This window comes from Diaporthe batatas (genome assembly GCF_019321695.1).
Source record: "Diaporthe batatas strain CRI 302-4 chromosome Unknown Contig00016, whole genome shotgun sequence".
NCBI classification, from domain to species: domain Eukaryota; kingdom Fungi; phylum Ascomycota; class Sordariomycetes; order Diaporthales; family Diaporthaceae; genus Diaporthe; species Diaporthe batatas.
In genome coordinates, this window is record NW_025408563.1 from 129,246 (window position 1) to 155,653 (window position 26,408).

At 55.3% G+C, this 26,408-nt stretch overlaps 8 protein-coding genes across 8 annotated transcripts; 7 read left to right on the forward strand and 1 right to left on the reverse strand.

The window, feature by feature from the left end:
• Positions 1 to 537: 537 nt before the first annotated feature.
• On the forward strand, positions 538 to 2,354 carry KVR01_011620 (uncharacterized protein; the record flags this gene model as incomplete). Its single annotated transcript, XM_044783766.1, has 7 exons — positions 538 to 652; positions 731 to 815; positions 884 to 1,068; positions 1,140 to 1,444; positions 1,504 to 1,773; positions 1,835 to 2,029; positions 2,091 to 2,354. The coding sequence occupies 7 exons, from the start codon at positions 538 to 540 to the stop codon at positions 2,352 to 2,354; spliced, it is 1,419 nt and encodes a 472-aa protein (XP_044639329.1).
• Positions 2,355 to 3,010: 656 nt separating this feature from the next.
• On the forward strand, positions 3,011 to 6,802 carry KVR01_011508 (uncharacterized protein). The gene is made up of 6 exons (XM_044789522.1): positions 3,011 to 3,971; positions 4,026 to 4,088; positions 4,138 to 5,592; positions 5,646 to 5,797; positions 5,858 to 6,059; positions 6,147 to 6,802. The coding sequence occupies exons 1-6, from the start codon at positions 3,351 to 3,353 to the stop codon at positions 6,657 to 6,659; spliced, it is 3,006 nt and encodes a 1,001-aa protein (XP_044639217.1). The 5' UTR covers positions 3,011 to 3,350; the 3' UTR covers positions 6,660 to 6,802.
• A 587-nt stretch (positions 6,803 to 7,389) lies between these two features.
• Positions 7,390 to 10,086, forward strand: KVR01_011771 (uncharacterized protein; the record flags this gene model as incomplete). Its single annotated transcript, XM_044790104.1, has 4 exons — positions 7,390 to 7,700; positions 7,803 to 8,463; positions 8,550 to 8,816; positions 10,036 to 10,086. The coding sequence occupies 4 exons, from the start codon at positions 7,390 to 7,392 to the stop codon at positions 10,084 to 10,086; spliced, it is 1,290 nt and encodes a 429-aa protein (XP_044639480.1).
• A 688-nt stretch (positions 10,087 to 10,774) lies between these two features.
• On the forward strand, positions 10,775 to 15,280 carry KVR01_011736 (uncharacterized protein; the record flags this gene model as incomplete). Its single annotated transcript, XM_044788397.1, has 5 exons — positions 10,775 to 12,047; positions 12,102 to 12,335; positions 12,399 to 13,087; positions 13,257 to 13,725; positions 13,815 to 15,280. The coding sequence occupies 5 exons, from the start codon at positions 10,775 to 10,777 to the stop codon at positions 15,278 to 15,280; spliced, it is 4,131 nt and encodes a 1,376-aa protein (XP_044639445.1).
• Positions 15,281 to 16,147: 867 nt separating this feature from the next.
• KVR01_011701 (uncharacterized protein) lies at positions 16,148 to 18,501 on the forward strand. The gene has a single exon (XM_044785051.1). It carries the CDS (start codon positions 16,213 to 16,215, stop codon positions 17,782 to 17,784), a length of 1,572 nt encoding a protein of 523 aa, XP_044639410.1. The 5' UTR covers positions 16,148 to 16,212; the 3' UTR covers positions 17,785 to 18,501.
• Positions 18,502 to 18,898: 397 nt separating this feature from the next.
• KVR01_011789 (uncharacterized protein) lies at positions 18,899 to 20,176 on the forward strand (the record flags this gene model as incomplete). Its single annotated transcript, XM_044791428.1, has 4 exons — positions 18,899 to 18,925; positions 19,035 to 19,091; positions 19,200 to 20,093; positions 20,168 to 20,176. The coding sequence occupies 4 exons, from the start codon at positions 18,899 to 18,901 to the stop codon at positions 20,174 to 20,176; spliced, it is 987 nt and encodes a 328-aa protein (XP_044639498.1).
• Positions 20,177 to 20,469: 293 nt separating this feature from the next.
• KVR01_011734 (proteasome core particle subunit alpha 3) lies at positions 20,470 to 21,462 on the reverse strand (the record flags this gene model as incomplete). The annotated part of the gene is made up of 3 exons (XM_044794194.1): positions 20,470 to 21,016; positions 21,160 to 21,344; positions 21,439 to 21,462. The coding sequence occupies 3 exons, from the start codon at positions 21,460 to 21,462 to the stop codon at positions 20,470 to 20,472; spliced, it is 756 nt and encodes a 251-aa protein (XP_044639443.1).
• A 467-nt stretch (positions 21,463 to 21,929) lies between these two features.
• KVR01_011608 (uncharacterized protein) lies at positions 21,930 to 26,238 on the forward strand. The gene is made up of 2 exons (XM_044793827.1): positions 21,930 to 23,200; positions 23,261 to 26,238. Exons 1-2 carry the CDS (start codon positions 22,586 to 22,588, stop codon positions 25,454 to 25,456), a joined length of 2,811 nt encoding a protein of 936 aa, XP_044639317.1. The 5' UTR covers positions 21,930 to 22,585; the 3' UTR covers positions 25,457 to 26,238.
• The last annotated feature ends 170 nt before the right edge of the window (positions 26,239 to 26,408 follow it).

Genomic DNA, 26,408 nt, shown 5'->3' on the forward strand with positions numbered 1-26,408 from the left:
TATCGTACGATCGAGGCGGGTTACTAACGAGATGCACAAAGGAGGATGACGAGAGACATCATCCGGCGAAGGGAAAAAAATTAGGAAGGCAGCACGACGGCCATACCCAAGTGGTTAGGGGGCTAATAAGCGCGGGCTCGAGTACTGATGGGTACTGCGGCAGCCGTAGGGACGTACTTGAGCTTCCACTGCTTAGGTGAAGGACTACAGGGGCAGAGGAGGGGAGGTAGCATGCGGGGTTTCCTTGTGTTTGGGGGGCTCTGGGGCGGCTAGGGGGCGCAGGGGATGAGCTGGGCGTAGCTATGTGGACAAGGGCATCTGGGCAAATATGGCGCTGACAGGATGGCAGATCCCAAGGCACCCTCTGATTTATAGCGCAGTATTGGAGACAGGAGGGTGGTCAGCATTGTGCAACCTCGGGAGCGCGTGCTCAACACCTCCGATATTGGCCGTTCTCTGTCTCAATTTCTTCAGGTTCCCTTTCATCATACCTCCGTGGACTGGTAATATCATCTTTGGACTTCTTATGAATCTCAAATGGGTACTATTGGCATAGAACTTATCGAACAGCTGCTTCAGGAGCAAGGCTTGGACTGTGAGGACGTCTTCTGCTCCAAAGGCGGATGCTTTCAAGTAACTGACATCAGAGGTGGTAAGGTCGACAGCAAATTCACTTCATTCACACGTATATTGCTGTCGAGAATCCACTTGAAAGACTGATACTTGGCAGACACCATCAAAAAACTCGAGGTCGACAACGAGAGCAGCTTTCAGAGTCTGCTGGCTACTACAAAGCTTCGTGGAACGCGGGTCATGTGTGTATGACCCATACGGTCGCCTTAATAGTAGCAGAGTTGCTAAGTTCTATCGCGATTTTCAAAAGCTCCATCAGCAGCCAAAACACAGTTTGCAACCTCGACATCAGCGCCTCGTGGACTGTAAGGCTTTTAGAGGCATACGAAGTCCACTCAGAATTTTGTCACACGCTGGTTGCCTTCGGCAACGGTCCTCAGTTTGCCGAAGCTTGTGATGGAAACGGTCTGTTATGTAAAAGATCGAACGGCACATGTGAGTGATAAGGCCGCGGTGTGTCTGACGAAACAGGGGGCAGGGAGCAGGTTCTGACGAGCCATGTTCAGATACCTTGTCGTACAAGCTCAACTATGTCGAACCTAACAATAGAAACGTGAGCGAGCGCTGGTCCTCCAGGCACCTTGGGGTATATCATCGGCACGAGGCAGATTTCGATCTTTACATATTGGTACACTGCAGCAGATCAAGCGCATTGTACCGACAACTTGCGCAAAAGCCTACCCATGACCCGAATGACCAACTGCGATATGTGTCACAGGACCCAGAGAGTATTCACGGCCTCATCTTGCAAGCATATGTCAAACACTGGCGGCCATACCTGAGATCGTGGGGAAATGAGATATCAACAATGGTAGGTCAGGTGAGGTCCCGATCGGGTTTATGTGCACAAACTGACAATCCGATCTGTAGAGCAACCAAGCCCAGGTAGCCCAGGTAACAGAGGCTGGCAAGCAAAGCTATATTTGGCTTCGCAGGCTCAGGTCCCTCAGAGACCGCGTGGATTTAGCCTCGGGACATTGCCTGAGCAATCTTGCTGTCATCCAATCTATACGCCAAAGCAGACAAAGCAAGACGGACAGCAACGATGTCCACGTACTTTTGTCGGTTGAAGGTACCATCGAAAGCTGTGTCAAGAATTCTCAACTCCTAAAAGGTCGAATCGACAACACGATTGAACTTGTAAGTCACCCCAAACCATGTTTTCGAGCTCTCTTCGATCAAAAAACCTGATGAAATTCAGATCAGTTGCACTTTGACAATACACAGCCAAGAGGAGACGGCAAAGCTCGTCCAAGAGATAAAGGTCCTCACGGAGGAGACCAGCAGCGTTACCAAGAAGCTAACACAGATCGCTGAGAACTCTGCTCATAGCGGAGAGGTGATCCGGGTCATCACTATTGTCTCGGCCATATATCTACCAGGGAGCTTTGCCACTGTGAGTGCCCAAGTTCCTAGTGACACTAAAGGTCATGTTTGTAACGGTTTTGCAAATCCAGTCTGTATTCGGGATGAATTTCTTCGACTTTGTTGAGGGAAAGGGACGGATCACCGTTGCCAGGGACATATACATATTTGTGGCATTCTGGATTGGGTTGACAGCCTTGACTGCCGCCACCTTCTTCTGGGCCTACATGCGGGGCCGGAAAAGGCTGAAAAAGGTCGAAAATGCTGCGTTTGAGGCAATGAAGCAGCCTTCAGAAGATCTTCCTGGTGGACTTTTGTCATCAACAAGTGGTTTTGAAAGATCTAGAGATGTCTGAGCAAACAATGCAGTTTGCAGTCGTTGGCAGGGAAGGAAGGACATGCTAGGGCTTCTAGTTGAGAGGAGGTGCTTCTATTTGTTCTTGAAACACTGAAATTTATTGCAAACGCGGAGTTTGCATTGATTAGAGATCATTAAACAGCATACTGTAGCACCAGAAACTGACCCTAGGCTGTAAATGCGTCCTTTTGTAGCCTCATTCCAATACTTCCATCCCTGTTTGGAACAGTCTTCTACATGGCGGAATTTAGGGAGGAAAATATATGACAGGGCATTCATGAACCAATACTTACTCAGCGTACATTTGCGGGCACAAAATATACCCGAGACTTGGTCGTCAGACTGGAATATGTCCCACGCCCAGGAGCTCCAATGGAGACGCCAGCTGGATGATCCAGGACAAATTACCGGGATAATATGACCTAGCTGCCTGCTTAGGAGGCCGCCTGGCCACAATCCTACACAGATCTGCGCCAACTGGCCCGGGGTATTAAAAGGGTTAGATTGGAGAGAAGCCCTGATGCACCATTGCCTCATACATCCACGTGCAGGTGATTAGCATGTGGCTTATCTGCCTTCTGACCGCGTCGATTCCTTTGCTGATTGGAGTCATTTAGGCTGAGAGCTGAGGGCTGTTGTCGGTGTACTAGCCCTGTGGCGGCCATGTACCCAAGTAGACCTGGATCAGACACATGGCCACCCGAAATGTCTCGGCGTCAACACCCCAAGGGAGCTGAACAGAATCCCTTTCCCTGTCCGTTTCCCCACACTGACCTCACTTCATTCACTGCTACGGTGCCCTTGGTCTCCAGGTTACGTGCAGCCTCGTTCATCATCGACGGCTTCATGCTGTCTTTGTCTGGACTACATTCAATGCCACAGATGAAGACTCATCATTATTCCATCGAGTGTGAGAACTCAGTTGCCGTGAGCCAGTTTCAAGTGCCTTGAGTAGGCTTGAGGCATCCATCGCCGTCACATTCCGCCGTCAAGTATGAGTCCACCACCAGCTACACCAGGTCAAGCATCTTTCGATAGTAGGGATTTGGAGACACGCATAGACGACTGCTTGACCGATATCCTTTCAAACGATCTGATTAGATTCGAACGACGCTCTGGACGTATCGGGTCAGAAGATAAATCCTTTTTCTGCCGTTCTGACCTCGAAAGCATCTGGACCTCAGAGCCAAGGCCACTTGACATTGTCTTCGGGCACTTGAGCGAACGCCAAAGGGAAACTCTATTCACCGATCTCCTCTTGTTCGTCTCTTTCCTGGTCAAGGTTGAAGTGCGACCACGCTTTTTCCTCGCTTGTAGGGATGTGTTATTCCAGGATCCAGAGTCCGCTGTCCCGAAATTCAAGGACGATGATGGGCCAAGGTCACAGGCGGAACTCGTCGACATGGGCCTTTCGCCGAGGCAGGCAAACAGCTGGAAAGAACAGTATCGCTTTAGGCCAGCGAAGATTACATTCGCCACTGAGAAGTGGGCCCCGCAGAGGATCGACCCCCGGATCCCCCTCCCGTTCGAGCTCACTGACGATGTTCACTCGGGTGTCATGATCCACGGCGGATTTGGTGACGACAGCTACAACAGTCAATATGGGACAGTACGAGTAGGTCGCATGTGCAGCTTAAGACTTCTTCGAGATCACCCTGACATCGAGCAGCTTTACAGGATCCCCAGAGAGTATATAGAAAACGAGATACGAGCGTCAGAAACTTGGGAGCCAGTCAGTCTGCCCGACCGAACACACAGAAACAGAAGCTGATACCCCGAAGACAGCACCTTTATTGAGAATAGTCAAATCATTCTCGGCGCGGCAGCTTGTCGTCGAAGAAGCTAAGAACATGGAGCTGCTCAAACAGAGTCTCGTGACCAACGTGAATATTTCTATTCACGACGCTATCATAGAGCAGAGACAGGAAGACGACACCGGCATTGTGAGCATCGTGTCACCGTATGCCAGTCTCGGTGACCTTGCCCAATTCCTTGCTGGCGGGTACGACATGGCTGGAGGGCCTTCTGCACACAAGATATATGATTTTGCTGAAAAGTTCCCCGCGGCAATAAAGAATTCCAGTCAATTGAGAATGTCACTCTTGGCGCAGTCCAAGAACCTGGCTTCAGCCTTGGAATTCCTTCACAGCGGATTCAAAACCAATGCAAACGATTGGAAGATCAAGTGCGCTCACCTTGATCTGAAGCCGTCAAATATTCTGATCTTCGAATCGTCTCAGCGAGAAGAAGTGGTGGGCACTTGGAAGCTTTCCGACTTTGGAATATCAGTGTTTGGCGCCGAACACCTGCGAGGCTCCCCGACAGTGCAGCTAGGCTCGGCTGGAGATTACTTCATGAAGTTTGCAGATACGATCCGGACATCCCCGAAACGAATTCCCGGCGTGTACCAGGCACCGGAGATCGAACATCCCCAGCCGTCATCAGATGATAGCAACAGCTCTGAGCACGGCGCAAGGACCAGTGATATCTGGTCATTCGGGGCAATACTTGCAGAGGTTCTGGCATTTGCTCATGATGGTGCTTTGGGGGTGAAGAGATTTGACAGCAGACGAAGAAGCCGGACTACCATAAACGGGGCGATATGTAAGAACGACTTCTTTTACACCAATACGCCGGAGCATATGAGGCGATCATCCACCGGTCTGCCATGCACAGTCAGAAGAGAGGTCTCGCTGTGGTTGGAAGAATTCAGCTCCGGACGCGAAACAGAGCCAGCTGAATCTGGGGTATGTTTTAAATGCTGGGCAGAATGTGTGAAGAACATATTGGAGGTGAACCCGCACGCGAGACCAAGTGCCCCAAGACTTTCCCAATGGATCACGGATCTACACAGGCACTCAAGGGATAATACAACAGATCATATGCAGTTTGGACAGATGGGGCCCAGACGCCCTGGGCCGAAACCCCTGGAAGACGAACCAGAAAATATCTCAACGCCACCGCAGACTTCGACATTTCTTGGGCCAAATCCAGCACTGAAAAGCCATCTATTCGAGCTGAAATTATCGTCGGGTGATGTCATCGACTATGACTTGGACGGCAGTAAGCTGGTATATCTGACGAAAAAGGGCCTCGATATCTTCCTTGTCAGCGACCCGGAAACTTGCCTCGAAAGGGAACCGCTGCAGAGCGATCACATGTGGCGTGGCATCAAAGTGGCAGAGCCCTACGTTGTGATCTGGGGCTCAAGACTTTCACACGGGCGGGAATCAGTGGTGGGTATTCAAGAACCGTATTTGGAAGTCATTTCGTTGACTGGTGTGCCTAGTTACGTGTGTATGATACATCGAACGGGCCGCTGTCTCATAACCAGCCCGCGATCAGAACCATCTACTTCAACGTGACTAGAAGGGTGGCAGTATCTAGGCAAGGATTCATTGCTGTGATACAAAACCACGAGATACTGGTTCTCGACGCCAAGTTGGTCCTCGGAACCCAAAGACTCGACAAAAGCCGCGCAGAAAGCTGACACGGTCGCAGGGACTCGGCTGTAAAAGAGCTTTCGAAGATCACCATGCTCTGGCAGGAGCCAGTGGGGAAATTTGTAGATATTTCCTTCGACGACTCGGGCTCCGTACTATACGCCTGGGGCCACCAGAACATCTACGGGGTTCTCTTCGCTTATAAATTCGAGCAAGGGGGCCATGGGGTCTATGAGGAGATCTTCCGTGGAAAATTCAAGGTAAGCCCAGAAAATTCGCCCCCATATTAGCCGCACTGGGGGGGGGGGGCGGGAAAGGCGCAGAGGCCGCGACTAAAAGAGGCACAGGATGCATTCAGCGAACACAAAGCCATGGTCCTCCCATTCGATAGACAGCATGAGTGCGCAGTCGCAGTTGGACCAACACCAACCCGTTTCTTTCTGGGAAATATTGACCAGCCCCGATGGAGCAGCTCGTCAACGTCAAGAAAATATTCCTCGTCGACTGGCTCAGACAGATTAACCCCTCAGAAGTACTCACACAACCTTCACGGATATAACGCTTGGGCCGCATGCACCATAAATGACTCCATGCTTCTGGTCGGAGCCACAAAAAGCGGGTTCTTATCCCATCGCAAAGTCGAAGTTTCCGAGCAGATCATCGGGACCGAGGGTATACTTTGTTTCCCGTCAAAGTCCCCAGTACACCCTACCCTAGAGACCAAGACACCGTGGGCGCCTCGGCACAACCCGGACCTAAACACAGAAGTGAAGGTGGGCGTGATTCCCTCTAAAGGAGCTGCCGATGGGCACTCGATTGTTGTGTACTATAAGAAGGGTGTCGTGGAGGTTCTGTCGTAGCCCAGAACTGGAGCGGTCATGGAACACCTTGAAATATAATATTCCTAGGGATGGGACCAGAGGAATGATAGGATTCCACCTCGTGCTTGATAAATGCGCTATGATACCCAGATTGATTTTATTAGTTGCAGACAATAACGGCGTTCTGCCTACATATCCTTCAAGGGATTGTATCATTTTGTTACAAATGTGTACTCTGTAGGGGGCAACCGAGGGTCTGACCCGCGTGTAAGTTCTAGATTGCGTGTTGCCGTTGTATTTCCGGACGTCTTCGGTCTGGTGTTATTATGACCCCAGTCGGGACGCGCACACTGGCAACCAACAGATAGCCATTAGGGACCTTAGGGAACTGCTAACTCTGTTCTTAATCTTGATAATTCACAAGTGCTTACACCTTCCTAAAAGAAAGTCGGATAACGGCTGCTTGTTGGTTCCAGGGTTTTTCCAGCCAGTGAATAATTAAAGGCGCATCGGTGAAACTGTGCACGGTTGAGCGACCTCATGCGGTAATCTGTACTTCCTCTCCACCACATTCTCTGTCCAGTCGATTGTCCTCAGCACACCCCAAGACGCCTTCACTTGGCATCACTGCCTCACCAACTCAGCCCAAAAGACGCGGGAGTCACGTGGCACCTCACTCGACCTCAACTCTAAAGTTCCGGGCACCGTCTCTATACTTTCCAGTCAAGTCTTGACGGCTGCATTCAGTCTCTCCATTGAGATCAGTGCAATGTCCACTACCAACGAAGAAGAGACGCCGTTGCTGGGCCCCAGCAACGACGACCACAAGCTGCTCGAGCAGAAGCACCGCCGACGCGTTGTCGCCATCAGCTTCGCCATAGTCCTCCTGGGAGACTTTGGAGCCTGCTTCCTGGACGCGCCACAGACCAGCATCCTTGAGAGCAACATATGCCGCCGCTATTACCAGCAGCACGATGCCGCCCCAGATTGCACGGCTGCGCCCGTCCAGGCCGAACTTGCAACAATCAACCAGTTGCTCAACACATTCAACCGTCTACCAGGCCTCTTCGCCGCTATCCCGTATGTAGCAACATCCTCGCGTTGGCTAACCCGCTCCCTGACTGCGAACTTTTCTATTATATGTCAACCGGGCATCTATAGTATGTAGCTAACGCGTAGCAGTTTTGGTATTTTAGCCGACCGCTACGGCCGTCGTCCACTGTTTGTCCTGGTTTTAGTAGGGGCCCTTTTGCAGGATGCCATTTCAAAAATCGTTCTTTGGCGATCTGATATTTTCCCACCGCACTTAATCTGGTTGTCTTCACTTGCTACATTCGTGGGCGGAGGCGACGCTGTTGCTAGCTCTTTGATCTTTCTCGTTATCGCCGATGTTGCTTTGCCGGATCAGCGGGCAAGGCTGTTTTTTATTCTCACTGCTTGCGAACGCGTTGGGGAGATTATAGCCACACCTTTAAGCGCCTTGCTCATGTCGATATGGAACCCGTGGATACCGTATCTTCTCTACAGCCTTCTCACCCTGATCTCTGGCATGATACCAATACTCTTCCTGCCTGAAACGCTCCAAAGATCGAAGACGTCGCCGCAAACTACGCCAAATGGAACGACATCTGCTTGCGAGTCTGATTCAGGCACGGACGAAAGTCTTCCGACCTCCACGAAGAGGCCGTCGTCGATATCGGCGGCGATATCGAAATTCAGACCTCTTCTCAAGCGCAACGTGATTTCTGTCTTGCTGGCATTCTTCGTCTCTTCACTTGGACGGCAGTCAATGCAATTTCTCTTGCAGTACATCAGACAAAGATTTGGTTGGACCTACGAAAAGGTATGTGCTCGGCCGCATTCGTGCTTGAACACTTCCACGGGTCGAAACCACGGCTTTACTAACCATTCTATCGTTCTTCTATCCAGGCTAGTGTGTTCCTCACACTCCGAGCCGTCATCGACTTTGCGCTGCTCATTGTCGGCTTTCCAGCCCTGCACAAGGTCTCCTTCAAATTCAGCCCAACCCCACAGAGCAAAGATCTTCTCATCAGTCGCCTCTCTGTCGCCTTGTTTGCCATCGGCTCACTAGTCATTTCCGCAGCCCCTATTATGCCTCTGGTAGCACTGGGCATTGCTGTTTTTGCCTTCGGCTCCGGCTTCTCACCAGCCGCACGGAGCCTTGCTACGAGCTTTGTACGACAGGATGAAGCAGGATTGCTCTATACTACTCTCGCCATCACACAAACGGTTGGAGGACTTATAGCAGGGCCTCTGCTGGCTCTTTCCTTTCGTTGGGGTCTCAGTCTTGGGACCGAGTGGACTGGCATACCATTCGCGCTGGTGGCTGGTTTTTTTGCGTGCGGATTTATTACAGTTTGTTTTGTACGTCTGTAATATCTTTGGTTTGGTGTCTGAATCATGCTTCCCCTCCTACGATAGACTCGTTGCTACAGGTTCGCTCATGGCGAAAGCACTACAGTACTGCCTAGACTCATGTTGCGCTTTATAGATACCGAGAAATAGCATACATCTCTGATAACTTGTAATTTAATAATCTTTACGTATGTCTCACAACCATTGAACCATCCTCGTCGTCCTCAAATCCTTATTTGTTTCTTTTTGGGTCTTTTGTTGTAATACGGCAATGCGTTTCAAAGTCATCCAAGGGCTGTTTCGTCCCGCGCAATCTCAGATTAGAAACGGTAGTGGGAAGTAACTAGATTTTGTGTGAAATATTTATTGTTTGCCACCATGTATCGCGATGGTCCTGTAGGAATTGGTGCTGGATGTAGGCATTGGTGCTGGTCGTATGCGGTGACTGTGTAGTCCGGCTGTTGGCGTTCACCCAAGCTTCGGGAGCGGAGGAACATGCTCGACTACGGTAGCAAAAGCTTATCTGAAGCCCGGGCCGTGACGGAAGAGGCGGGGAGAGTGCCGTTGGTTTTTGGTGTTCCGAGCGGGACCCTGGTTGGAACTACTGGCAGCCTACAAAAGTACCCGTGTTGCCGTGCCACTAAGCTGCATCAAATTGGAGACATCGCTTGATTCCTCCTTCCTTTTCAGTATGAGAAGCTTGCCCGACATACGCGTCTGTTGCCTCACAATCCATGCTGCAGTGATAACTGGGTTACGTTTCCAAGATACCAGTAGGACCCACTGCGATTTGTGATATGCCCGTGCCTGTTTGCTTCTGTCTCCTCTGTGTCGCCTCGGTAGGTATCCAGTGGCCCAGGTATTGGAGTAGTTACACATGCAATACTCGCCGTTCTTTTCTCGTGTCTAACCTACATTTCATGTGCTCATTCTGGTGGTCGGCCTCTTTTGTTCTAGCAATCACATCAATTGATACCTAGGGAAAATGAGCGGTCTTTCATTTCAAGAGCTATCAGCTTGCCTTCGTTACTCCTTCGAGCATATCAACCGGGAAAACCACCTTTCTGCGCTTGATGCGAACGCCGGTTGAGCACGAGCAAAAGAGCAGATGGCCACACCTTCGCCTGAACAAATCGACGCCAAGATGAAAGTGAGAACGGTGCTCAAGTCGCGGATGTTCCAAGGCGATTTGGACGAGGTCATTTCTATGACAGACCTAAAGAAAGGTATTATGTTGCAGGGGATGATCGACGCTGTTACGGCCAGTATGCAAAATCTAGAAGGGGGTTGGGATGATGTCGTAAACATGGACATCTGGCTCGCACGGTTTGAAAAAGAGCGCATGATAGTTAAATGGCAAACGCCTTCACTCAAATTAGTAAATGGGTGTTTGTGCTCAGCCGCAAGGGGCAATATCCGAAACAGTTTACGGCTCGTATTTCGTATCTTGGGTCTTGTGTAAAGGGGACTACTTACACCTCTGACAGTGCAATTTGGGGATAAGCGTTGGTAGGGGTTGGCAGACACAGGCAGAACCATACCGGATCCGTTACAACAGTGAACACTTTCAGCATCCAGGGACAGTACCTAGTCATCAGGGTGTTATCACTTCGGCATCTCCCAGACTTATCTCTTCCCACCAACAACCACACCACCACATCGAAATCCTCAGCCGCTACAAGTAGGAGGGACCTCCCACCATTAATTTATACCATTTCGTCGTAGCTGCAAATGTCCCCATACAACCACAGCCAAACTAATCCTGTCGCAAACGCCAAATGGACACCATCCAGTGCAGCTTTGCAGCGGATAAACAATTTGGACCGTCCGTGTCCTCATGTCGCCGGGTGTTTGACTTCACAGTCTTCTTTGAAGAAGTGGTACTCGTGATAATCCCAGCATGCGTCTTTATCACAACTGCCTGTGCCATTCTGGTTCTGCGACAGGGTCGCCCACTGGTAGTACGCCCCGGCCGACTACGGGTACTGAAACTCGCCTCCGCGATCGCACTGGCAGCTGTGCATATCGCGATTCTAGCCGTACAAGCGTCTCTCGCCAATAAGACAACCGCCTCGGTCGCGAGCGCCGTCGTCTCGCTCGTGGCAAGCCTCCTCATCCCCGTGGTTGCTCATTTCGAGCACCTGAAATCCCTGCGCCCATCTGCCCTCCTGATTTCGTTCCTCTCCCTGACCTGTCTTTTCGAGGCCGTACGAACCCGTACGTATTGGCTAAGCGGAGAGGCGGCTCTGGCGGCTGCACTATCCGCGGGCGTTGGGATAAGACTTGTTGTTCTATACCTTGAGACTCTGAGCAAGAAGGGGCTTTTGCTGGCACAGGATGAAAAGATAGCCGTCGAGAGTCTGGCCGGACCCATCAGCCGTACTCTTTTCTACTGGCTGAATGGGTTGATGACACGCGGTTATCGTGGATTGATACACCCCGAAGACCTTGGCCCTATTGACGACCGCTTGCTCACCACGCACTTGCGACTGACATTTCGAGGTATCAACGATCGCTACGGAAGAAACGCCAGCAACTTGAAGCAAGTAGACCTTCCCACGGGGAACGGTCTTATAGTGCTCACATTTACCACCCTGGGTCGCACCTGGCTCGGTCCTATTGCTGCACGGCTTGCTGTGACCGCCTTCACTTTCACACAGCCTTTCCTCGCCAGCGCGGCACTAACATACCTTCAGGCGGATGACCCTACCCCCGCGAGCCACGGATACGGACTTATAGGCGCGGCGTTCCTGTGCTACGTCGGCATCGCTGCCGCGACGGGCTGGTATTGGCACCAAGCATATCGCTGTGCCGTCATGGTCCGCGCCGGGCTCGCCACCGCAATATTCGACAAGCTGCTGAGGGTGCCCGAAGGTGACGAGGTTCAGGCGATGGCTACTACTTTGATGGTTGATGACCTCCAGCGCATCATGTCTGCCATTGCGCGTGGGCATGAGATATGGGCTGGTGTCATCGAGACTGGGTTGGCGACTTGGTTGCTGTACAGGCAACTTGGGCCGTCTTGTTTCGTCATGCTCGGGCTTGCTGGAGGTGAGTGGCTCCCAGCTGAGACAAAACATCGCAACATCTGACATTTCACATAAGCTTCCGGCCTTCTTTCTCTTCAGATTATAAAGAGAACCGGGGGCAGCCAACAGAAATGGCTAGCTGCTACCCAAAAACGATTGAAAGTCACCAAGCAGGTGCTCGACAGTTTGAAGGGAATCAAGATGACTTCCCAGGATGGTGTGGCTTACCAAGCCCTGAAGGATAATCGGGAACGCGAAATTAAAGACTCAACTTCGTTCCGTTGGTTCATGTTGATAAGTAACTTCCTGTGTAAGTTACCTGGAATTGGCATCTATCGGGACACCAGTTCGGCTGATAACATCTCGTCCACAGCATACTGCCCATTGACACTGTCTCCTCCCCTCTTGTTCGGTGTCTATATCGCTACTGCGAGCAATGGATATGAGTTCGGCGTATCCAAAGTCTTTACATCCTTGGTTATTGTCACGCTGCTATCTGCGCCGTTGGTTCGTCTCTTCCAAGTCGTCCCTCAACTCGGCGGTGCCCAGGGATGCTTCCATCGGCTTCACAAGTTTCTGCTACTGGAAGAACGGAAAGAATATAGGGAGGAAATGAAGGTGGATGAGACATCTGGAGCGGGTGATTCACCAATCATGTCGCTTCGGGAGGTTTCCTTCGGATGGGACGCTGAGAGCAACCCAGCCTTGAAGAATATCAGTCTCCGCATTAAGAGAGGGACGAGAGTTGCCATAGTTGGCTCGGTGGGGACGGGAAAGACGCTCTTCCTTAAGGGTCTCATCGGCGAAGCCCACAAAACTCATGGTCAGATAACGGTAGTCCCGTCCACTACTACCGCCTACTGTAGCCAGACTGCATGGCTTGAGAACGTCTCTGCTGAACAGAATCTGACGCAATATGGAGGGGAACCGAGCGACTCAAAGGTTTATCGAGATCTTGTATCGGATTGCGCTTTGGAGGATGTCGTCAAGCTGCCGACGTTCGCCTCTGAATCTGTTGGCAGTGGCGGCGTCAAGCTTAGTGGTGGGCAGCGCCAGAGACTGGTGAGTTTGCAAGTATTCTACCCGATTGAAATGCCACTGATACCTATTCAGGCACTCGCGAGAGCCCTATCGACTAAAAGTGACATTTTGATTCTCGACGATGTTTTCAGTGCATTGGACCAGAGAACGAGACAGCACATAGCCAACACACTGCTCGGGCAACCTCTAGCAAATACGGAGAAAACAATTATCTATACCACTCACGATGGTATTACATTTCCTCATCTTTGCCCCAGGCCCTCCGGCAACGATGCTAACAATCGTCTTGACAGAATACATTGCCAGCCTCGCAGACGAAGTATACCGCATTGATAACACGGGCCATATCTTGCAAATCGCAGACTTAGGCTTGTCAAAGGGGTTGGCTCCGGTCACTCTCATTGAGGGACAATCTGTCGACGATTCCAAGGCTGTTTCATTTGAAGGGGCGCATTCCCGAGTGTCTCCAAGCGGCGACAAGCCGAATCAAGTGGTGAATAAACTTCAAGCACCGCTCATCAGTATGGACAGGCAGGCGGCAAAGCAAACTTTAGGGGACAGAGCCGTGTATAGGACGTATTTCAAGTCTGTGGGCTTGATTCACACGACCATATTCCTCTTTGGCGCCATGGCCTGGTCAGTCAGTTTCAAGTTTCCTGGTAAGTGACCCCAGCGAATGAGGTGTCTGATGGAATTCAATTTTCCTGTCAAGGCTTTGTGCTAAAGTTGACGCCGTTGGTCTCTCCAGACATTTGGGTTCAATGGTGGTCAGATGCCCCCGCCGCAGGCGCCGACCGGCTAGGATACTGGTTGGGAATATACGCGGCCCTGGGGTTTATTGCGCTCATAGTACTGTCCGCCTGGGTATATCATCAGCAGTTCAACGTCATCACCAGGTCTGGCAAGCACCTCCACAGCCAACTGGCCACCACGGTCCTCAGAGCGCAATTTCACGTCATGAGCCAGGTCGACACGGGCAAGATACTGAATCATTTCAGCCAGGACCTCATGTTCGTCGACATGCAGCTGCCCATAGACCTCTTCAACACGTCGTCCGAATTATTCACAGCGCTGATCCAGGTCGTCCTGATCAATGTCGCATCACTCCCAACGCTGAGCGCCGTCCCCGTGCTGCTGGTAGTGTTGTATATAGTGCAACACTTCTACCTCCGGACGTCGAAACAGCTGCGGCTCCAGGAGCTAGAGGCAAAGGCGGGCCTTATCACCAAGATAGGGGAGACGGCCTCCGGCGCTGGGCTCTCCACCATACGCGCTCACGGCTGGTCTGACATTACGATGTCTCGGTTCCTCGAGAAGCTGGACCGGTCCCAGGAGCCCCTTTACCTGCTGTATTCGATACAGCGCTGGCTTCAGGTCGTGCTCGGCCTGGTAGTCGCGGGTACCGTGGTCGCGGTGCTCGGCGCCTCCGTCGCACTCAAAATGTCCAGGACGGTGAGCGCCGGTGCTATGGGCGTGGCATTCCTCAACGCCGTGACGCTCGGGGAGACGCTGACGCAATTAATTCTCGCGTGGACCGGGCTTGAGACTTCGATGGGAGCCATTGCCCGCATCGAGCTACTCCAGCGCCAGACGCCGGTCGAGGATGGTCCGCTCCTGACAGCAGGCCCGACTGGCCGCTGTGCAGGTGGTCGCGGTGCCATCAAGTTTGAGAATGTTTGGGCGACGTACAGCGCTGGCGCAGGCGTGGAGACCGCAGACTCAAAGGCGGAATGGAGCCTGCGAGGCGTTAATTTGGATATCCAGCCGGGCGAGCGCATTGCGCTGTGCGGGAGAACAGGCTCGGGAAAGTCGACGCTGCACCTGGCGCTGCTGCGCATGGTGAATATCCCCGTTGGATCCATCTTCGTCGACGGCGTGGACCACGCTACCATGTCCCTGGAGGCGCTGCGTAGCAGCTTTCTCGTCATATCGCAAGACAGGCTTGAGAGCTTTAGCACCCTCCGCAAGGAACTGGACCCGCATGACGCATTTTCAGATCAGAAGATCGAGGCCGTGTTGCTTGAATGTGGCATCCTGGATGCGCTACGCAATATTCCCGGTGGCCTGGCTGCCCAAAGAGGGGATTGTAGGTTCTCAGATGGTGAGGAGCAACTGTTGAGCGTGGCTCGCGTGATACTGGAGAATGAGAGAGGTATCGGAGCACCGGGAAGCGAAAATAGGATCGTCCTGTTGGATGAGATTACGAGCAGGTAAGTCAAGTCGTCCCATCGTCTACGGCACATTGTGTTGCAACAATTTATCAGTACTGACAACTTGCCATCGGCACACAGTACCGATAAGAGGACTGAGAAAAAGATAGAGTCACTGCTGAAAACCCATCTCCGGAAAAGGACCCTGATTGCTATAAATCATAAGCTTGAGGCTGTGATGGAATATGATCGCGTGGTGGTCCTGGATAATGGACAAATTGCTGACGTTGGCCCGCCAGCGGAGCTTTTGTCACGATGCGAGCTTTTCGCTAGAGTATAGTCGTGTGATGTATTTCAGCTACAAATTCTGGCACTTATCGGTCCCTGATGTACGACCTCATCTGGCAACGATGCACATGAGCCGCCAACCTCGCATGCGGCGGGCATAAAGCTCGCTTTGTCTGCACAGTGATGTGCTGGGAGCCGTACATCTAGAGCCAAGGTATCCATGATCCGGGTCACTCTCTCGAACCTCTTCGCACAGCTTTCAATCAAAAATTCCTCACAGACAATCTGAGCCCCCGCAATCGATCGTGAGGACCGTCTCAACATCCTAAACAGAAATAAAAGAGAAGGGGAACCAGCCCGAGGACTTGGAAAGTACTGAAAAGGTGTGAGTGTGGAAGTAGATGATATGAAAATAAGAGAACATAAAAATTGAACATGCTCAAAGGGTTTAAAAAAAGAAATCTATGTTTGAAGCCAAGTTCCTGTCGATTCGCGTTGATACAGCTCTGTTAGTTCTAGAGCTGGTCCATTGGGCCAGGGGGTCCCCTGGCAGCGCCAAACCCTGGCACCCCCACCGTCGAGCTACCCATGCCTAAAACCTGGCCAGGTACCTAAGTACCTACTCCATAACCTGACCACAACACTCGACTCCGTCACCGTACAAAACCCATCTCACAAAGGCCCTGGCGGCACGTGCTGCCCTGACTGATGACATCTGGAACGGCCAACATGCTTGCAACCAGATTCAAGCTCCAGTGGCCGAGGGCCACGGCAACGGTGGGCTCTGCCTTTCGAGCTCGAGCACGGTGTTTGGGGACGACGACGACGTCGACGACGACGTCATCTTCATCATCATCATCACCAACAACAACAACGACGACGCCCCCAGAAGAGGGGAGCCGATATGGGGATGAGGACCGAGGACAACACAACAGTTCATCTCGTATCAGGCGGCCCAGCAAAGGATCGCGGTCTCCCTACATGGCCCACGCGTACGAGCCAGAGCCCATGAGCTACGTGGACCTCCTCGGCCGGGCCACCTCCTACCCCAGGTGGGGCCTCCGCCGGGCCATCGCCCGTGCCCGGGCCATGCTGGGGACAGACCAGTACGTCGCCGCCGCCGCGGGCGACACGGCGGCCCCAGAAGCAGGGCCTGCTGAGCGTCCGCCCTCGTCTGAGCCGGAGCGTTCACTGGAGGACGTCCTGAACCGCGCCGCCATCCGCCTCTCCTACGTGTCCGACAAGCTGGCGCCGGTCCTGTCCGCCGTCGCCGAGGACGTGGCCCAGCGCCGGGTGCCCAGCGGTAACACCAACGACCCGGCCACGCTGCGCACCCACGCCCTCGGCCGCTGGTACGCGCGGTGGCAGCAGCTGATGTACGAGAGCCGCGCCATCGGCTGCTACCTCGAGTCCGTCGCCTCCAACACGGAAAAGGCGCGCAGGCAGGTCTTGTCCAGCCGGGCCAGGTGCGTACAGAAGGCACTGCGGGTGCACGAGGACGCCATGCGCGACCTGCTCCAGGAGTACCGGGGGCCGTTCGAGGCCGCCGCGTACGACATGGCCGGCGAGCTGAGGGCAGCCCGGCTGGCCGGGGAGTGGCGCCGGGTCTGGACCCTCGAGAGGAGGCTGGCCGCGACCGCGCCCAAGTTCCTGCCCTCCCAGCCCCTCTTGTCGGTCTACAAGGTCATGCGCGATAGCCAGGACGGGGTGATAACCGAGATCTCCATGGCCCGGATGGCCGAGTGGGACGACTCGTACGAGTCCCTCTACGCCGAGGACGCACAAGCCCGGGGCGGCATGAACCTCGCCAGCCGCTACCGGACCATCTTCGACGGCGCAAGACACTTGAAGCCATGGAAGGGGGAATCGCCCGTATACATCCTCAAGTCCCCGACCAGTGACGACATGGAATTCCTCGTTCTGCGGCTCGACCAGAGGATGAGGCCCTCTCCCCTCTGGCCCCAAGATTGGGATCCCATCCGACCGTCCACGAGGCGCGTGGCGGCTGGCGCCAGGTTGGAACTAGCAGAGCCAACGGGTGAGGTGGAACAGCGGGCAACGAACACACCTCCGAACACGAGGCGGCCAAGACCACGTAGGATTCTGGGTGCGCACAAGGCTCCGAAGACCAAGAACCAAGAGCAACAAGGCTCACCCGACGCGCCCGCCAAAGCCGACACGCCCGCCAAAGCCGACGCGCACGTCAAAGCCGACACGCACGCCAAAGCCGACACGCCAGAGTCACGGCAGGGGTCATTACGATCAGACGAGCCCACTTGAGCTACAGTGCGACTGAGCCCATGTACCCAGGTAGTATCCCGGCCGCTACATGTGTGGGAAACTTGTACCAAGGCCCTTGAGGGGCACGGGAAGCCATCATTGATGGCGGTAGAGCATGTACGTGACGGCGGCCGTGAGGGTGGACAGCCACCCCGTCTCGCAGAGGAATCCCCTTTATCAGATATCAGGAGGTGTATTATATGTAGAACAAGCTCTCAGCAACGTCACATGTAATCAGATCCCACTGGACAGGCCAGTGCAGACAGTGGCGCAAATCTGTACTGAACAAGGCTGGCACATGTGCCATCGAGTGGATTCAGTGAATCCCATGTACTCATCGTGCAGCCTCATTTAGCTGGGACATGGTATAATAAGTCTCGCAATGCCAGGATCAAATGAAATATGTGATAATACGGTCAAAAGTTGTGGACGTGTAAGAGCTGCATCCCCGGGTCACCAAGTCTGTAGCAGTTTTATAAAGACACATCAGATATGGCTTGGTGCACTTAGGGACAGGTGATGGATGCATTATCGGCCAGACGCATGTGTTGGGATTCCTATTTCAACTGCACCCAGCTGGCATCCATGGCGAGATTTTGTTCTGTGTAAATGATCAATTAGTGTGTGAGCCGCAAGAGTAAAACGTCATGAGACTGAGAGGAACTTCCCAAAGGTGCATCGGCCAGTGACAGGCCTGGTAGAGTGGGATGGAGCAAGAGATCAGGATAGAAGAGAGATGAAGTTCGCATAGATGCATACGCAGGTCCCCACACGGTTCATCCCAGGTGGGTTATTCACCTAGCCCCTACACGATTGCCCGACCTCTCAGCACCATCTAGTGTAGCGCCTCTACCCTTCCTCCCTTCGGGCCTAGACTGGAAATTAGCCTTAATTAGGGGACCAGCCAGCGGGGCCCCCCCGAGCTGAAATGACGCACGTGTGCTCGGTAACACCAGACAGCTCCTTAGACTACCTTGCTCACGAGACCAAGCGGCCAGCGACCAGCGAACACCAGAAGATGCTTCGAAGACTGTTCAAGGGAGCTCGAAGACGGTGACTAAGTGTGCTGGCACCACCGCGACACCCCACAGCACAGTCCTCGGACGCAGCATCGATGTCGTCCCTCGCCCGGTTCTGGACGGTATGTTTGTTTGTTTGTTTGTCTGTCTGTCTGTCTGTCTGTGTCTGTCGTTTGTGGTCAACGCAGAACTTGAATGCAATCAGCAGGCTAACAACGACCCAACCCACAGCGTTCCTACGCACCAGACTACGTCGGCTTCGCCCTCCTGCTCGTCGCATACGCACTGGTCAGTCCCGCGCCGCCCATCGTCAACACAAGACAAGCCATGCAACGCAATGCGATCAGCCCAACCCAAGAAGCTAACCACATCTGACCCCCTTTCCCCCGCCAACAGATCGCCCTCCTCGTCGAGCCCTTCCACCGCCTCTTCTACATCAACGACCTGGCAATCTCCTTCCCCCACGCCGAGAGGGAGCGCGTCCCAGTGACCCTGAACATAGTCTACGCCGCCGCCGTGCCACTGGCAGCCATCCTCCTGACAAACGCCCTCTCGGGGGCCCCGCGGCACAAGCACCACGTCGCCGTCCTGGGCCTCGCCATCGCCCTCATCCTGACGAGCTTCCTGACCGACACCGTCAAGAACACCGTCGGCCGCCCGCGGCCCGACCTCGTCGCGCGGTGCAAACCGGCGCCCGGGACGCCCGAGAACACGCTCGTCGGCGTCGAGGTCTGCACCGAGGCCCGCCACCACGTGCTCCACGACGGCTGGCGCAGCTTCCCCAGCGGCCACAGCAGCTTCAGCTTTGCGGGGCTGGGCTACCTGAGCCTGTTCCTGGCCGGGCAGGTGCGCCTGTTTGTGGTTGGCGGCGCTGGCGGCGGCAGCAGGAAGAATGGCAGCAACGGGAGGGTGAGGAGCAGCACGGTGGGGGCCGACGGCGGCGACGACGACAACGAGAGGGCGGTGTATGCCCGCGGCGACCTGGTACGCGCCCTGCTGTGCCTGGGCCCCCTGCTGGGCGCCGCCATGATCGCCATCAGCCGCTGCCAGGACTACCGCCACGACGTGTACGACGTGTGCACCGGCGCGCTGCTGGGCTACGTCGTCGCCTACTGGAGCTACAGGCGGTACTGGCCGCACCTGAGCAGCCGCCGCTGCCACGAGCCCTACCCGGATCCCGCGGGGGACGATGGTGGTGATGGGCGGGGCGGCGGCCTGCCGCTGTACGGGCGGCTCAGGGACGAGGAGGAGGGTGGTGGCGGCGGCGGCGGTGGCGCGGGCGGGAACAATGTAGGCATAGAGCTGGGCCCTCTCCCGGCCAGACACTGAGACCCCTCCGGCTGACACTGCATCTTCTCCTATAGCCGAGCTAAAGCAACAAACAAACAAACAAACAGGTGTACATATATGTGGATCTCCCCACGTGGGTGGTTGGGGCTGAAAACGTATCGAGAAATCGTATCAGCACAGGCTGCTAAAACATCTGGTAGTATCTTTTGTCCAGCATTGGCAAAGCCCATCACACATGGGGCCCGGGTTCAGTGCGGTCACCGACGTCTATTGATACACGGGCATTATGTAGTTCCATCTCCCAGGTCCAGGTCATTCATCTATTGGTCATGATGTAGTAGTTGGTCTCGTCCCCCCCCCCCCGCCGCTCTTCCCTTCACCTGTCCTCCGTGGTCTCCTCCTTGGCCAGGTCGTGTTTCTTGAGCAGCGCGTCGATCTCGTCGGCATCCCACAGCCGGTGGTAGATCTTGCCGTCCTTGGTCTGCCCCACCGTCGCAAACTCGATCTTCTCGCTGCTCAGCTTGGTCGAGTCCATCGTCTTGCTCAGCACCTTGACCGCCGTGCCGCACGCCTCCTCCAGCGTGCAGTCCTCCTTGTAGTCCTGCTTGAGCAGGCTCGACGCGCTGGCGTTGTTGGCCCCCGCGCTCGTGGCCTTCCAGCCGCCGTAGTTGCCCGACGGGTTCGACAGGTACAGCTGGAACTGGCGCTGGGGGTCCCAGCCCGCGTAGATGAACGACACGCCAAAGGGCCGCAGCCCGCCGTGTTGTGTGTAGCCCTGCTTCAGGTCGCACAGCCGGCGCACCAGCTGCTCGCAGGGGATGTCCTCGTTGTAGGTCAGGAGGTAGCGCTGGGCTGCTTGTCGGGCGTAGTTGATGAGGATGTTGGCGTCGGCGGTCATTCCCGCCACGGCGCAGATCATGTTGCTGTTGGGCCATGTGCCGCACGGTCAGCATGCGGTTCACCAGACAGGCACGCACACGCAGAAGCGGCTGGGTGCAGGACTGTGGGTAGGAAGGAGGAGAGGACGGAGAGGACGGAGGGGACGGAGGGGACGGAGGGGACGAACTCGTTCAAGATGTACAGCTTCTCGGCGGACGTGTCCTGCTCGAGCAGCTTCGACGTCACCTTGCGCTCGGCAGCCAGGACGATGCCATCCTTGGCCAGGATGCCAATAGCAGTTCCGGCGTGGGAGATGGCCTCGAGGGCGTACTCGACCTGGTAGAGACGGCCTTCCGGCGAGAAGATGGTTGTCTGGGCCAGGTGTCAGCAACGGGGCAACAAGAGACGACTCGTCCTCCAAAAGGGTGCATGTTGCAGCTCAGCTAAGCTCCGGGGGCAGACTTACTCGGGAATCGTATCTTCGAGACATGGTTGCAGTTCCCCGGTCGGCCCAAATTCAACAAGTCTGGAGGGTGTTTGGGAGATCTGGTTGCCTGTCGGGCCTGAGAGGAAGTGTGCTGGTGGGGATGGGATGGGATGATGGGCTGGCGGGCTGGCTGGCGTCGACAGGGTGAGAGTGGGAGGGAGGTTGTTTGGAGAGGCTGCTTGCTTGGTGACGGCAGGCAACTGGAGCTTGACGATTGAGGGAGCTCCAGGCAAGCGAAGGCACGCGTCAATGGGCGACTGTCTGCAGGGGCCAAGCAGTGCTTCACACACTCCAGGTCTAAGCCAATCCTGGTTAGCGCGGACAATGGTGCCGCTGCCTCCGACTGTTTAGTCAGCATTCCTGGTTTGTCGGACCAATCATTGAGCTGCCTGCTCTTAGTACGATGTTGGAGATGCTCTCTTCCAAGCGGCTTGGTGACTTTGCTGCCGTCGATTGTTGCTTCCCCCCCCCTCGCCTCCACTTTTTGTACCAGTCTCCTCCGACCATCCTCAAGAATTCTGCTTCGACTTTTCCAACAACCTCACCAATCCGCCGTGCATCTCTGCCAGAAAGCGTGTCGCAACTGTATCGCGACCGCATCTCGATCTGACTCACCCCGCACCAGAGCTCTGTGCCTGGAGCGTCGCGCGCGCACCGCACGCCACGCCACGCCACGCCTCGGCTTGAGCTTGAGCAAAAACGTCCCACTTTCGCGACAGCGACGCGCATCGCAGCAACGCCTCTCTGCCTGTAGACCGTGTCCTCCATCTCTTTGACTCCTGCGTAGGCCCGTCGACATTGCCTCATCTAGTAGCCTACTCTGCCAATGAATGTGTGACGCTGCCCCGTTCCAAACCTGGCGGCAACATCACCAACGGCATCCTAGTGCCTTTCCACCACGAGGAAGGGAGAAAGGGCAGCAGGCAGTTGCGCACTCCCAGCAGCAGTCGAGACCAGCAGCTGTAGTGAAAACCTCACCAACCTAAGCTTGACACGCACTCCTCCTCGCCTGTTGATCGCCACGAGCGCGACACCGGCGGCACCCCAGAGTGCGTCCAGCACCACTCCGCTGTCGACCACAACATCAATCACGACCCTCGCCGTCCTTTCGCCTCACAGAGACACCATGTCGGAAGCAGAGCCGCGCCGCTCTGTGCGGAGCACCAAGGGCCAGCACAAGGCGCTCGACGCCCTCGACACTCCTCTCGAGCCCAAACGCCGCGGCAAGAAATCCTCAAAGAAGCAGTCCGAGCCAGAGCCAGAGACCGAGGAGGATGAGCTCATCCGCTGCGTATGTGGCGCTACCAGCCAGGACGGCTACGCCGAGGACGAGCCCTGGATCGGGTGTGAAGGCTGCGGCGTCTGGCAGCACAATGTCTGCGTGGGCATGAGCATATTCGGAGAGGACCTGGAGGACGTCACATATTATTGCGAGCAGTGCAAGCCAGAGGACCACAAGGACCTGGTCGAGGCCATCGAAAAGGGCGAGAAGCCCTGGGAGGAGAAGCGGCGCCAATACGAGGAGGAGAAGGCCGCCGAGGAGGACGAGAAGAAGAAGAAGAAGGGCGCCAAGAAGGGCAAGAAACGCCAGAGCGAGCTGTCCCAGGACGACCCAAGATCCTCCCAGAAGTCTGCCATGTCCTCTGCCTCCCCGGCCCCGGAGAAGAAGGCCCCCGGCGCAAAGACAGCAGCTGGGAAGCGCAAGGAGCGCCACGATTCGGCCGACACCACGGCCACAAGAGTGAGTAGCTTATCCTCCTCCCGCGTACACTTTGCACGGCTTGCTAACATCCAAGAAAAGGAGCCGTCCAAGCTGCGCAAGGTCTCCGAGAGCGAGTCTGTGCCTGCTGCCGCCGACTACGAGCCCCCGAGTGACCTGCCCAACACCATCCCTGAGCTCCCCAGCGGCCGCCAAGGGTCTGCAAAGCTGCTTCAGAAAAATCTTGTACACGCCATCAATGTCTACGAGAAGGAGGGCGGGTACAACCCATCAGATGGCGTCTCGAACGAGTCCCGGGCTGAACGTCTTTCGATTGCCGTCGAGAGGGCTGTCCATGATTCTCACCCCAACGTCCAGGAGTACGCCAAGCAGTGCAGGACTCTGTCCGCCAACCTGAAGAGCAACCCGGAGCTCATCGTGCGGATGCTCAACCATTCGCTTACTCCGCCCATGTTGGCCGTGATGACATCTGACCAGCTTGCCTCGGAGAAACAACAGCAGGAGACCGCCGCGGCTAGGGAACGCAGCATGCGCCAGTCCGTCATCGCCACAGAGGAAACTCAAACCGGACCGAGATACAGGCGCACCCACAAGGGCGAGGAGCTTATTGAGGGTGATAGCTTCTCGGTGCCAAGCGAGACAGCATCGTTCCCGCAGCGCCAGGCCAACCGCGAATCATCAGCTCAGGCCTCCAAGGCTGGCGCAGCAGCCCGTGCTGGGGGCCCGGCCGCTCATGCCCGCACGCCATCCGGGGAACCCATGAGGATCGACACTCAGCGCTCACCCTCCAACCCGGAGTTCGATATCAACAAGGTCTTTTCCAGCGTCAAGTCTCCAACCGGTTCGCAGCGGCGCCGACCCTCCGCCCCTGCTCCTGCCCCTGCCCCTTCGCAGGGTCCTGGCGATGATCCTGATGTCGATAGGCTGCTTCAAGACGACGGCAATGAGTCCCCTCCTTACTCACCAACAGAAGAGACGGATCCGGATATCGTGTGGCGTGGCAAGGTCCAAATGACAAATATAGCAAATTTTCAGGCCAAGGCCAAGCACGTCGGCGGGGCAGACCTCTCGAAAACACTGGGCCTCCCCTGGAAGACCTTTGTGCCCCAGGAGCTCGTCATCGGGGGCCGTTTGTCGGTAGCCACGGCGACCGAGTACCTCTGTGGCATGCGGTGGAGTCCCACCGTGGACGTTGTTGTCGCCAGCTTGACAGCAGCGTACGAGGACGGCAGGAAAGATTTCGACAGGATCTACGAGTACTTCGACACCAGGCAGAAGATTGCCGTCGTGGGCGACAAGTCTGTCGCCAATGTCAAAGACACTTACCTGATCCCCGTGGCGGCGGGCACCGGCAACCACCCGGAGTTCCTTCTGAACCTCGAGGACAACTACCTGCCCCAGACTCGAGACGAGAACATGTTGCTCCTCGTCATCGTCTATAGGAATGACGTTGCGACGATGAACAAACTCCACGGCTCTGACTGGAACAACAAGGCCGTTGCCTCACCCTCCGCCCAGGCCAGCGCAACGCCCACGCCTGCTCCCCCAAACTTCTCACACCGCAGCGCGTCGCTGTCTGGCCCCAGCTTCTCCCCGACGACGCCCCATGTCGGCTCCGGTGGCTTCCCGCCACCACCGCAGCCGCAACAGCCCCAGCCCCCTCCCAACAGGCCGCTGACCCAAGAGGAGCTCCAACAACAGGGCGAGGCCGTGGCGCGGGACATCCTTGGCGAGCACATCTCTTGTTCGACGGTGGCCTTCATCCTGCCTCAGGCCCATGCGATGCAGGCAACCGAATGGCACATTGTGCGCTCCATTCTCGACAGAGAGCCGCAGGCGCGCGATAACCTCAAGTACCTCGGTGAGCTCATCGAGAAAGAAGGCCAGGCTAAGCAACAGAAACAGCAGCAACTGCAACAGCAGCAGCAACAACAACTGCAACTGCAACAGCAAGTTGCCCCTCCTCCGCCTCAGCTTAACCCACCAGCAACATTCCCGCAGCCCACACAGCCGGCTCCGCCAGTCCAGCCGGCAATCGCACCCCCTCTTCCGCAGCAGGCTTATGTCCCGCCCCCGGCCCCGGCGGCGGCGGCGGCGGCGACGCCAGTGGCCCCAGTGGCACCGAGTGCGTCGCCAAAGGCCCCACAGTCTGCCTCCCCGCCCAGCACCACCAGACAGACCCCGATCTCCCTGCCGTCCATCCCGGGCATGCCTGCGTCAGTCCACCAGTCATACCAGGCTGCGCAGGCGCAAGCCCGCGGGAGGGTCACGGAATAGAGAGCAGAACCTACCGGTGGGCGAGGTCAGAGAGTTTCGAGAGGTTCTGGTCTGAACCGAGGGACCCCGGTCTCCTTGCCGTCCATCCCGGGCATGCCTGCGTCAGTCCACCAGTCATACCAGGCCGCGCAGGCACAAGCCCGCGGGGGGGTCACGGAATGGAGAGCTGAACCTACCGATGGACAAGATCGGGGAGGTTCTAGTCTGAACCTGCCGGACCAGCAAAAGCCCCGTGGGGCTGTACGACGAGGGCGGGGGTCGACTCGACAGCGGCGCGGACGATGATTGTTTGATGAGGATGTTTTTGTTTTTTTTTTAACAAGGGAAGGCGGGGGTTCTCCCCTGCAACAATGACGCTGCAGGCGATGATGCACCTCAGGCTTAGCCATTATTGATTCAAATGGAAAGTTAAAAAAAAGATTACAAGGGAAGGAAAGGGCGCGGAACAGAACAGAATATCGAGTGGTCTATTTCTTGATACCAGTGTTGGAGTTTTCTTACAGTGCAGTTTTGCGTCGACACCGGCCGAACGAGTGGTGGGGTGCAAGGGGAATGGAAAAGAAAGGCGTTGTTGTTGTGCCTGGCCTTTCTGTTGTTTCAGGAGGGGAGAGGGAGCTCAGATGGGACCACCAGCCCGAGGGCTCTGCGGTGGTTACCATCAACCCCCCAGTTTAACTGTGGACGTTGTTCAATGTTGTATTTGTATGTACAAGCCCTTGTGCGAAGCACGCACTACGGGCCCTTAGGGAATAGGCACTACTATGGAATCGACATTTCTAGGTACCTTAATCATGGTGGTCTGTGACAGAGCGTTCGTAAGAGAAATTTAGTTGGTAAGGTATGACGAGCCTTGCCTGCAGAGAAACTACACCACATGTCAGAAGAAGCAACAGTCTGGTAACCACAAGTAGAAGACCCGAGTCAAGATTCGATGCTCGGAATTTACATTTAC

Coding starts and splice junctions, on each gene's coding strand:
- KVR01_011508 (XM_044789522.1), top strand. CDS start 3,351: ATGAGTCCACCACCAGCTACACCAGGTCAAGCATCTTTCGATAGTAGG. Junction 5,798..5,857: donor ATACTGGTTCTCGACGCCAA/GTTGGTCCTCGG, acceptor ACACGGTCGCAG/GGACTCGGCTGTAAAAGAGC. Junction 6,060..6,146: donor TCTTCCGTGGAAAATTCAAG/GTAAGCCCAGAA, acceptor AAAGAGGCACAG/GATGCATTCAGCGAACACAA.
- KVR01_011701 (XM_044785051.1), top strand. CDS start 16,213: ATGACATCTGGAACGGCCAACATGCTTGCAACCAGATTCAAGCTCCAG.
- KVR01_011608 (XM_044793827.1), top strand. CDS start 22,586: ATGTCGGAAGCAGAGCCGCGCCGCTCTGTGCGGAGCACCAAGGGCCAG. Junction 23,201..23,260: donor CCGACACCACGGCCACAAGA/GTGAGTAGCTTA, acceptor ATCCAAGAAAAG/GAGCCGTCCAAGCTGCGCAA.